Source organism: Dendropsophus ebraccatus, chromosome 11 (assembly GCF_027789765.1).
Source record: "Dendropsophus ebraccatus isolate aDenEbr1 chromosome 11, aDenEbr1.pat, whole genome shotgun sequence".
Lineage (NCBI taxonomy): Eukaryota > Metazoa > Chordata > Amphibia > Anura > Hylidae > Dendropsophus > Dendropsophus ebraccatus.
This window is the reverse complement of record NC_091464.1, coordinates 87,532,310-87,544,475: the sequence shown is the minus strand read 5'-3', so window position 1 is coordinate 87,544,475 and position 12,166 is coordinate 87,532,310. Positions and strand designations below refer to the sequence as shown.

General features: G+C 43.2%; 1 protein-coding gene across 2 annotated transcripts in view; it reads right to left on the bottom strand.

Annotated features, from left to right (window-relative positions):
- PROS1 (protein S) overlaps positions 1-11,245 on the bottom strand; it is a 60,703-nt gene extending 49,458 nt beyond the window's left edge. Inside the window, exons 1-4 of one of the 2 annotated variants that reach the window (XM_069946016.1) lie at positions 11,087-11,245; positions 4,216-4,373; positions 2,149-2,173; positions 1,250-1,336 (exon numbers count right to left, since the gene is read on the bottom strand). In XM_069946016.1, the coding sequence (XP_069802117.1) occupies positions 1,250-1,336; positions 2,149-2,173; positions 4,216-4,373; positions 11,087-11,165 (349 nt within the window). In that variant the 5' untranslated portion in view covers positions 11,166-11,245. The remainder of the gene's footprint in view (positions 1-1,249; positions 1,337-2,148; positions 2,174-4,215; positions 4,374-11,086) is intronic. The other variant, XM_069946015.1, reaches the window with a different exon arrangement.
- Between the last annotated feature and the right edge of the window lie 921 nt (positions 11,246-12,166).

Genomic DNA, 12,166 nt, shown 5'->3' with positions numbered 1-12,166 from the left:
TACACTGAATGGAGATATATATACACACTCAGGAGGAGGATAAGTATATAATACACTGCTGTATACACTGAATGGAGATATATATACACACTCAGGAGGAGGATAAGTATATAATACACTGCTGTATACACTGAATGGAGATATATATACACACTCAGGAGGAGGATAAGTATATAATACACTGCTGTATACACTGAATGGAGATATATATACACACTCAGGAGGAGGATAAGTATATAATACACTGCTGTATACACTGAATGGAGATATATATACACACTCAGGAGAAGGATAAGTATATAATACATTGCTGTATACACTGAATGGAGATATATATACACACTCAGGAGGAGGATAAGTATATAATACATTGCTGTATACACTGAATGGAGATATATATACACACTCAGGAGGAGGATAAGTATATAATACACTGCTGTATACACTGAATGGAGATATATATACACTCAGAGGAGTTACACCCCGATCCCTCCCCCTCCCTGTTTACCAGGTCACCCACGGCCCTGTCTGCATCCCTGCAGAGAGCACTCCCATGATTAACCCCTTCCCTGACAGCTCTCCTCCCCCCTCTGGTATCAGCACATACTCACTCAGGCTTTGTGCTTCAGGCCTCCAGCTTCTCCTTCCTCTCAGGGCTCTGCTGGTGACGTCACTCTCCTGCTCCGCACGGGAATGCAGGGGGTGAGAGAGACCTCTAGTGACCGGAAGCAGAATGCAGCTTCCGGCCACAAGAGCGAGCTGTGCACAGCCCCTATCTACCAGCGCTGATCAGGAGCACTCCCAGTTAAAGGGCCAGGGAATATGACACAGGGCAGGGGCCCCCTAGGACGCATGGGCCCCCGGGCAGCCGCCTACCATGCCCAATGGTTAAGACGGCCCTGCTGATAAGTACTGGAAGACTGGAGATTTTTAAATAGAAGCAATTTACAAATCTGTCTAACTTTCTGACACCAGATGATTTGAAAACATCTTTTTTCCCCCCACCGGAGTACCCCTTTAATTCCATGATAGGCCATATTACTACACTGTTTCCAAGGTGGGCTGAGATTATGTGAATAAAAACAGATGATGGAATTGGATTGCTGTCTGTCTTCAATTATTGCTATGGATCAGGCGCAGGAACCCCACATAAACAACAACAATTGATAAATCTCTGCAAAGTGGCCAGATATATAATCTATGACAACTAATCTACACTTTCTATTAATGTAAAGGAAGAAATACAAACCAGTGATGCAAGACCTCAGATCAGCCGGTCCATCAAAATCCAAGTAACTTTTCCTATCATCTTTATTTCGATGATCTCCAATGCAGGCTATAAGAGATTAAAAGTATATATATATATATATATATATATATATATATATATATATATATATATATATATATATATTAACAGGTTTATATATATAACAGAGTTGCCCTATAAGGATACTAACCTTCTGTTAAATGCTAATAAACACAATGGGGGAGATTAATCAAACATGGTGTAAAGTGAAACTGGCTCAGTTGCCCCTAGCAACCAATCAGATTCCACCTTTCATTTTCCAAAGAGTCTATGAGGAATGAAAGGTGGAATCTGATTGGTTGCTAGGGGCAACTGAGCCAGTTTCACTTTACACCATGTTTGATAAATCGTCCCCAATATATACTGACTAAATAATTAAAGGGGGTTTCCATGTAATTACATTGATGGCCGAAGAGTGTTATTATGTTGGTCTGTGTTGGCCTCAGGACCCTTATAAATCAGTAAAACAAAACAAATATGGACGGCGACATCCATGGGACTCTGTCTGGTACTGCTCAAAAAGTCAGCTGGAAATTGGCTGCAACATAGACAAGTATCCTGTCACTTTTTGCAATTTAGGTTGGTACAAACTTGGTATGACGGCCATATCACTTGTGTTTCTGTAAAGTTGGCCTTAGATTATTACTTGAGAATGGAACATGAGGCGTCTATTGGACTAAACCCCAAGAAATTAACATAAACGGTTATAAATAATAAATAAATAAAATAAATAATAAACAAAAACATTTAAATAATGATTATAAATAAATAAATATTAAATAAATAAAAAAATTATCATAAATAATCTTTTTACACCCTAACATTTACCCACAACTTACCCAAATATCTTGGATAGAAAAATTCCTAAAAAAAAAATATATATATATTAATAGCCTGAAACTGAACAGAATATATTTTATGCAAGTTAAAAATTATCAATGATGTTAGTGGTGCAACACATAACTGCTGAGACAACTAACTGGCTGTAATAGGTAACGGGAAAGCCACCAAGCTCTGCGGAATCTGTTGGCACTATACAAATAAATATTATTTTTATGAATATTATTATTATTATTATGCACTTGTGCTGGTTTACCTGACCTCTGCAATCCTCCCTGGCATGCTCTCAACTTCTGGACCAAATTCTGACTGATAGCAGTCCATTCTTGCACAATCAATACTTGCATTTTGTCAGAATTTGTTGGTTTTTGTTTGTCCACCCGTCTCTTGATGATTGACCACAAGTTCTCAATGGGATTAAGCTCTGAGGAGTTTCCAGGCCATGGAACTCAAAATCTCTATGTTTTGTTCCCTGAGCCATTTAGTTATCACCTTTGCTTTATGGCAAGGTGCTCCATCATGCTGGAAAAGGCATTGTTGATCGCCAAACTGCTCTTGGACGGTTGGGAGAAGTTGCTCTTGGAGAACATTCTGGTACCATTCTTTATTCATGGCTGTGTTTTCAGTCAAGACTGTGAGAGAGCTGATTCCCTTAGCTGAGAAGCAACCCCACACATGAATGGTTTCAGGATGCTTTACAGTTGGCATAAGACAAGACTGGTGGTAGCGCTCACCTCGTCTTCTCCGAATAAGCTGTTTTCCAGATGTCCCAAACAATCGGAAAGGGGATTCATCAGAGAAAATGACTTTACCCCAGTCCTCGGCAGTCCACTCCCTGTACCTTTTGCAGAATATCAGTCTGTCCCTGATGTTTTTTCTGGAGAGAAGTGGCTTCTTTGCTGCCCTCTTTAAGACCAGGCCTTGCTCCAAGAGTCTCCGCCTCACAGTGCATGCAGATGCACTCACACCTGCCTGCTGCCATTCCTGAACAAGCTCTGCACTGCTGGTAGCCCGGTCCCGCAGCTGAAACACTTTTAAGAGACGGTCCTGGCGCTTGCTGTTCTTTCTTGGGCGCCCTGGAGCCTTTTTGGCAACAATGGAACCTCTCTCCTTGAAGTTGTTGATGATGTGATAGATTGTTGACTGAGGTGCAAGCTTTCTAGCTGCGATACTCTTCCCTGTTAGGCCATTTTTGTGCAGTGCAATGATGACTGAACGTTTCTTTAGAGATAAACATGGTTAATAGAAGAGAAACAATGATGCTAAGCACCAGCCTCCTTTTAATGTGTCCAGTGGTGTCATTCTTACTTAATCATGACAGATTGATCTCCAGCCCTGTCCTCATCAACACCCACACCTGTGTTAATGGAGCAATCACTGAAAAGGTGTTAGCTGGTCCCTTTAAGGAAGGGCTGCAATGATGTTGAAATGTGTTTTGGGGGATAAAGTTCATTTTCTAGGCAAATATTGACTTTGCAAGTAATTGCTGTTAAGCTGATCACTCTTTATAACATTCTGGAGTATATGCAAAATGCCATTTTAAAAACTAAAGCAGTAGACTTTGTAAAAATTAATATTTGTATCATTCTCAAAACTTTTGACCATGACTGTACTAGGGAAATGCAGAGTGAACCTAGAGGAGAGGACACATGCATGATACCTGCCAGCCAACATAGGTTACATTGAATCAATAGTGGATAATCCTTAGAGGCCCTGACTGATGAGCAGTATGAAAAGATTAAGGCACAGCAACAGTCCTGAGGGAGGTGAATTATATGAATCTTCTTAACATAGAAACATAGAAGATTGTTGGCAGAAATCTTCCATCTAGCCAGTCCTATTAGTATTTCCTTTTTTATTATCTTAGGATAGATATATGTTTATCCCAGGCAGGGTTACATTCTGTTGTTGTAGATTTACCTACCACATCTGCTGGAAGTTTGTTCCAAGCATCTACTACTATTTCAGTAAAGTAATATTCTTACTTCTAATAACAATATAGACAGAAAGAAAATTATTGCAAACAAGGTAAATAAATAATAATAATAATTAGAAAAAAATTTTACCGTCTCAGGGTTATTCTCAAATATCTCTCGGGCTTCTTCTTTCCCACAAAGTTCTTCAATACATTCCCGCTCCAGGTCTCCACCTTTACTCTCTTCAAAAAATGAATTTGCTCTCTTTTTCCGTGAAAGGAATTGGGATGCAGCCTGAGGGGGCAAAACTTTGTCCAGAAAACATGGTTAGGGGGTAGCTATTAAATGTAACCAAGATGTCACACAAACTCTAAAGATACTATAAAATTCTTCATCTGAAACCAGAGAGAGAGCGTCTATATAGACCTATAGCACTATTTGTTTGGGACTACCTTTGTCCTGTAAGGTTATATTAACATTTTTGTTCATTATATTTCGTAGAATATTTATTTGGAAAAATATTGCCGCTTTAAGCTTCTTTTCCCCTGAAGAAATGAGAAACACTTCAGTGAAACCTGGTAGACCCCAATCAGGTCCCATGGCCACTGGCATCCACTGATCTGCGATCCAATGTAAACTCTGTGGCTAAATCTTCGAGTAACATTGTGTATGTCCTCATTTTATATTTGCTGACACAACATAAAATCATGTAAAAGTTGCAAGCCACTTGCGCAGGGTCTCTAACACATGACTATGATTTTGTCACCATGTAGCGTCAGCTATTTACCTCCCTTGCAAGGCTTTGTCTAAACTGCTAAGTCTCATAGGAAAAGGTTAATAAACTTGGGAAAACAAAGAGACAGAGAAAGGTCAAAGGGGCTGATGAACTAGAGCAAGGAATGCTGACACATCTGCCCCAACGTGTCTTCTTCATCATCCGCCTCCCTCTTGTCAATTAGGAAACTTTGAGAGTCCTTTAAATGTACAGGTCAGGAGTTTACATTGCTTAGGGCCCCCTGAAGTCTGCAACTACCTCACTACACTAACTAAAAACTAGAGATGAGGGAACCTTAAGCACTCTCAGGTTCATCCAAACCCAAACGGCATTTGATTACTGGTGGCTGAGAAAGTTGGATGCAGCCCTAATGGTCAGTCTGTATCTGGGCATGGCATATAGATGATTACCGTGATCTTTGTGTCCCTTATGACCTGTATCTGGGTTATGGACCTCCATCAATGAAATCTTCTGACATGTTGGATGTTTTAGAAGTGGATCAATCAGGTAATGACCCACAGAAAGTTTCTAGTTCCCAGATAGTAACAGCACCAAAAGCCACAGGTAATAGTTTCCACAATGTGAGGGCTGACAACCCATTCCCATTCCTGAGATAAGCCTGCGTTTACACAGACAGATTTATTGTCAGGACTGGGGAGGTAGGGACAAGACGCTACAATGGGCCCTGAGCCTGAACCTACCTACTTGCCTCAAACGGCCCTAGGCAGCCGAGGACAACCACGAAGACGTTCCCTATACTGAATAAGTGCAACACAGAACAAGACAGACAGACAAACACAATAAAGGAGAGTCAACAAGCCGAGTCAGAACCAAACGAGCAACACAGTACAAAATCAGGAATCAATCGGATAGTCAAAGGTCAGGCGGGAGGTCAGGTAAAAAGTCAAGCAAGCGGAGGGATTAGGAACGGGGATCGCAGAAATAGACAGGAGAGCTTGGATCAGGATATGAACCTTAATTGCCAGCAGAGAAGGACTGGCTCAGCTTTCTTTTACAAGGATCAAGAGCCCGGTCCAGATCCCCATTGGACCGCTGCTCTGATCCTCAAGGTTCCGGACAGGCAGAGGAATATGTCAATCAAAAGCTCAGTGTAACTCCTGCATTGCCGCAAGGTGAGAAGCAAGCGGGTGTGTCACACAAGAGTAAAAACCAGGCCCAGTTCACACCAGGTTACTGCACATTCCTGACATTTATCTGACAGATTTTTAAAACCAAAGCCAGGAACATACTATAAACAGGGAACAGGTCATAAAGGAAGGACTGAGATTTCTCCTCTTCCCAAATCCATTCCTGGCTTTGGCTTCAAAAATCTGTCAGATAAATCTGTGTGTGTGTAAACGCAGCCTAAAGATTTTACTAATCGGTTGACTAGCATGTTAGAATTCACCTGCTGGATCCATCTCTCGCCTGACATCTTGGGGTAGAGTTGGAAGTCCCCTCGTACACATTAGCTGGTCAGCCACATTCGATAGTTGGCTTTATTATAATGTGCTTGTATAGCCAAAAACCTAAGGGGGCTGTCTAGTCCTGTCTATCAGTATTGATCTATTAGCACCAGCAGAGAGTGGCTACAAAGAACATGTGTCACTCTGGAGGACCCAGCATTTCTATGGGTCCAATTACACGGGATGATTATCGTGCGAAAAATCGTTATATAGTTCGAATTTAAACGCTAATCGTTCTGTGTAATTGCACACTGCCCATTATTTTGCTGTGATCAGAAGGAATAAATGATCATAGTAACGCAATAACGATCATGGTAATGATTGTAACTAATGACCATCGTTCTGTGTAATATAGTGAATGATTTCAGGTTAATAATAAACAATCTCGTTTGCAATCGTTTATCGCTAGGCCTTAAAAATCGTTCCGTGTCATAGGACCCTAATAGAGATGAGCGAACCTGGAGCATGCTGGAGTCCATCCGAACCCGAACTTTCGGCATTTGATTAGCGGTGGCTGCTGAAGTTGGATAAAGCCCTAAGGCTATGTGGAAATCATGGACACAGCCAATGACTATATTCATGTTTTCCAGACAACCTTAGAGCTTTATCCAAGTTCAGCAGCCCCAGCTAATCAAATGCTGAACGATCGGGTTCGGATGGACTCGAACCCGAACCTGAACCCAGTTCGCTCATCTATAGACCCTAAGCATTATATGAACACTACACAAGGACCCTGTAATGCATATTCTCCCCTGTGGAGGTGCTGCAGAGAAATGAAATAGTTTATCCACAATTTCCTGCTGAATTGTAGGATTTTGAAACAAAAAAGGGCTGAGGTGACAGGCACCACTAAACAATTACTGAGAAAGTTAATGGAGATTTATCAAGCAGTTGTACAGTAACATTCTCTCTGTTGCTTATGGCAATATACAGAATCTTATTATAAGGCAGTTTAATACATTTCAACTTGTATTAAGATAGCCGTACATTTTAAATCAGGGATGGGGAACCTTCGGGCCTCTGGCTGTTGCAAAAACACAATTCCCATCATGCCTGGACAGCCAAAGCTTCGGTTGTCCAGGCATGATGGGAATTGTAGTTTAGCAACAGCCAGAGGCCCTAAGGTTCCCCATCGCTGTTTTAGATGAATGTCAACCTAACATCTGTTAAGCTGACTGCTGTCTGTCCCTTTTCCTCCCTATGCACATACAAACTCAGGTCAAACGTGCATACATATATTCTGTATAGAGAAAAGAGAGCTACTGCCAGATACCTGCGGCTGTTCTTTATCTCTCTGAGAACAAAAGGACTGTGTGTGTTAAAATTCAATGTGACTGACCATTACTTCCCCCATCATCTGCCACTGGAGGAAAGCCTGGAGGCTACCATACACATTAGATCAGGGATTGGGGACCTTCAGCCCCCCAGCTGTTGCAAAACTACAACTCCCTTGATGCTTGACAGCCAAAGCTAAAGCCGAAGGTTCCCCATCCCTGCATTAGATGGTCAGCCTATCGCACCAAAATTGAAAGGCTTAAAGGGCGCCTGTCATTAACAAAAAAACTTTTCATATGTTAAGAGACACATCAAATTTTTTTTTTTATCAAAGTTTGAGTGTTCAGTCCATGACGGATCAGTAGAACAAGTGAGGAGACAAGTTTGCCCATGCTTCTCTTTCTGTTTTGTGTCTGAAACCTAGACAGCCCCATAGACTTGTACTTTAAAGGGGCGTATTACACGGAGCAATAATTGGCCAAATCGCCCGACTATCGCTCTGTGTAATGCAGACAACGATCAGCCGATTACAACGATTATTGGCTGATGGTTGGTTTAGGTTTGGACCTAAAAATCGTTGGTCGCCGACCGCACATCGCTACATGTATTAGTGGACGACGATTGCCCAAACACCTGACACCTTCCTCTCCCCACTCCCGATCTTCCGGGAGCAGTTAGAGGTAAGGTGTCAGGTGTTTGGGCAAGGGCTGCATGGACATTGCTAATGATGTCCGTACAGCCCTGACTGCCCAATTATCGGGTCATCTAATAGGTCCAGTAAACGAGCGCCGATATGAAAATGATTGGGGGGGGGGGCGTGGTTTGCCGCTGATGGGAGCAGTCGCACACTGCCGAAGCTACTGCCCAACTACCGGCTAACCAGCGATTCCACAGCTAATTTTGATTTGATCTACACTTTGGGGGTCACCCAATCCACCCTGCTCTTCCCCCACGATGAAGTCCCTCATCTGCTGAAAACCCCCAGGAAGCCATACAAAGGACTTTAACGCCCATATCATCTTTACCACAAGGGTCACCTACATCAGCCACGCATGACCCTCTGAACGACATATTCTATGACACGGACCCCCCAACTATGCTCCCATTAAAAAAGATGCTATTAGCTCTTCGAAATTCTATTCGCGCTGATTTAGACCGTGCCATCTCAGCAATTTCAGATTCAGTACAATCAGCGACAAAAAGGATTCAATGTCTGGAACACACGTTAACCTCTGTTATCAATGAACACAACTCGCTGCTCGCCTCTCACCATCTACTAGAATCTGAACTGTCCGCTGTTAACTTTGGCTGCAGTGGATAATCGTACCCGGGACCAGAATTTCAAATTGAGGGGCGTCCCTGAGGCAATCTCACCCTCTGAGCTGCCCAATTTCACCCGGGGACTTATTGAACACATGGTACCATCCCTCAAACAAGACGAGGTATTTATTGAATGGGCACACCGTGTCCCCAAGTCCAATCACATCCCCTCGGAGGCTCCACAAGATGTCATCGTAAGGGTGCGCCATGTCCATGTCAAGAACCAATTCCTAGCAGCTACCAGAAAACGGACTGCTACGTCTCCCAGGTACGCTCATATCTCAGTCTTCCCGGACCTCTCTGCCTTTACCTTGGCTACACGGAGGCAGTTCTCCCCAGTTACCACTGCCCTAAGACAAAATGGGATCCTGTATAGATGGGGGAAGTCAAGCGGACTTGTAGTCAATTATGGATCTGGCTCCACTTTGCTTCCAGACGTCAATGCTGGCCTCCAATTCCTAAGAGATTGCAAACTTGTTTTCGGCGAAACGAAGAAGACATCTCGTTGCCATCTTACAGTGGTGCGGTAGCCTATTAAGAACCCTTCGCAACATGCAGGACTTTGACTTGACTTATACTTCGTGCAGGACCCACAATGGCGGACCTTCAACTACGACTCCCAATTTCCATCCCTTCAGTTTAAACTGGACTAATTTCCCCTCCTGGTTTGTCGCTGCATAATTCCCATTACACCGGACTATGAGCAGCGTTCTGTTTTATGTGCCTTGCTTTATATGCTTTATTAGTGCCTATAACTGCCTTGAGTGTGTTGCTTGCATGTTATACCACAACTGTTCATAATCTATTTCACTACCCATAGCAACAAACAGGTAAATGCATATGTATTATATCAATGACTCTTTTCAACACATCCTCAGTTAAAGCAACTATAACATCTTGGGACAAACTCCATCTAAGCGTGTTCCAGTTCTCACAACAGCTTTATAGCATCACACCCTTTTCTTATACCTACTACTTAATAAATACATTAGGCTTTTGCACCTAGCACAGACTATGTTAGCTCTCCAGCTACATTTTAATGAAACTACTGTCAACACTAGCTACTACAGTGGATAGGGTATAAGCGTATTCTTCTAACTGAGACCTATCTTCCTCAGCAGGTGTGAATCCTCCCACACTAATTTGTTCGTATTACTGTTATTATTATTATTTATGCTACTATTCTTGCGTAACTATTTTGTATCCTAGCCACATTATGTATATACCATGTAAAAAATTTTATGCAAAGTCTTTCAATAAAAACTATTGAAACATTAAAATGATTGGGCCGTAGTTGGTTCATGTAATAGGACCCTTAGGGCCCTATTTCACGGGACGATTATCGTTCGGATAATCATGAAATCATTCCGAACTAAGGGCCCTATTCCACCCGACGATTATCGTTCAGATTATCGTTAAATCGTTCGAATCTAAACGATAATCGTTCGTTTGAATAGCAGTTAACGACTAACGACCAAACGAGAAATCGTTGATCGTTTAATAAGACCTGGACCTATTTTTATCGTTGCTCGTTCGCAAATTGTTCGCATTGAATAAGAAGTCGTTCGGTCATTCGCAGTAGTTTATCGTTATTCGTTAAAAATCGCTCAGTGTAATAGGACCCTGAATGTGCCCTGTTTACAGGAAATCAGACAAGCAATCTAAAAGCTTATCCCAGGGTAAAGGAAACCATCCACCCCCACTAAGACACGTGTGAAGTGGAGATAAACAACAGGATGTCAATGAACAATAAAGGAACAAAGTGGATACCTTTAATGAACTCCAGCTCAATGTTAAGGCTGTGTGCACACACGGTATTCTCAGCCTTATTTTGATCAGTCATTGTACCAAAAACACAGAAAAAAGTGCAAATGATAGTTTTGCTCAGGTTTGGACCCACTACTGGCTTTGACCAAACAGTATGTGAGAACACAGCGTTACAGGCCAGGATCTCACAGCTCTCAATCCACTTAGCTCTCAGCATATACAAATTTACTTTGGATTATATTTCTCTTACAGACTAAGATGCAAATAATGAGTCCATGACGGTAATCCCGCCGTTGTTTACTAAACTCTGACTCCTGTTATTTATCCTTATTATTACCGGGATATACAACATATAGGAGAAAGGAAAGGTTCATGTCAGAGAGACACAAAGAGAATCCTACACAATGCATGTACTTACAAGTCCGCCCCTCACATAGGGAAGTAATGAAGAGGGATGAGGCCAGCAGGAGCAGGCAGAGTGTGCTCAGTAACATCATGATCCGTTAGCACAGAGGCGCCTGCTATAGCCAGGCCTGCACACTGTACGACTGAGCTCAGCCCAGCCTCTCGTCCAGCACACTGGGCTGGGGGGGAGCTCAGCTGCTGGAGAAAGGCCCAATGACTCCTGGGCTTTTCCAGGAAACATCCCTCCCCTGACATGACAAGTACACAAACACAGTACCATGGGATCAGGTATCCACATGGATCACAACAGTGGGAATTGCAAAACATCTGGGTATTTGTATTAAGCAACTCTGTCCTGAAGACTATAGGCGGCTGAATGTGCAGATAAACTGCTTACATGGACTTTTCTCTTAAAGGGGCTGTACGGATTAACATGTACTTGAGTATAAATGCCTAGGCTCTGTTCACACTCGTTCACAATAAAGAAACGTCAGCATTGCCAATGCCTGTTAGGGATATGTTAGATTACACTTATTGTTTACTCTTTAGAGTTCTGTACATTGTTCCCTGTATTGTCAATATTTTGTTTCCTTTTGTTCTTTAGCACTGTATACTATCTAGAAGTAATTCATTTTTTAAAGATGATTAAACACTAAGGTTACAAACACACTTGGCGGGTGTGCAGCGAGTCTCCATGCTGTGTTTTTGCAGCGAGACTCGCTGCAGATCCCGGCCCTATACTTTTAATGGCAGACAAACACATTAACCCCCCGGCCGCCGGAGCTGATACTTCACCTGATCCCGGCTCCGGCAGTTCCCGATGACTTCAGCAAGCCGGAGCGGGGACCAAGTATATGCTCCAGCCAGCCGCCCGCAGCCCCGGCCTCCCGATCGCACGCCCCCCCCGCAGCACCGATCGCACGCCCCCCCCCCCCCCGCAGCACCGATCGCTCGCACGCCCCCCTGCAGCCCCAGCCGCCCGATCGCCCCCCCCGATGGGGGCTGCAGGTGGGCGATCGGTGCTGCGGGGGGGACGTGCGATCGGTGCTGCGGGGGGCGGCCGGGGCTGCAGGCGGCTGGCTGGAGCATATAC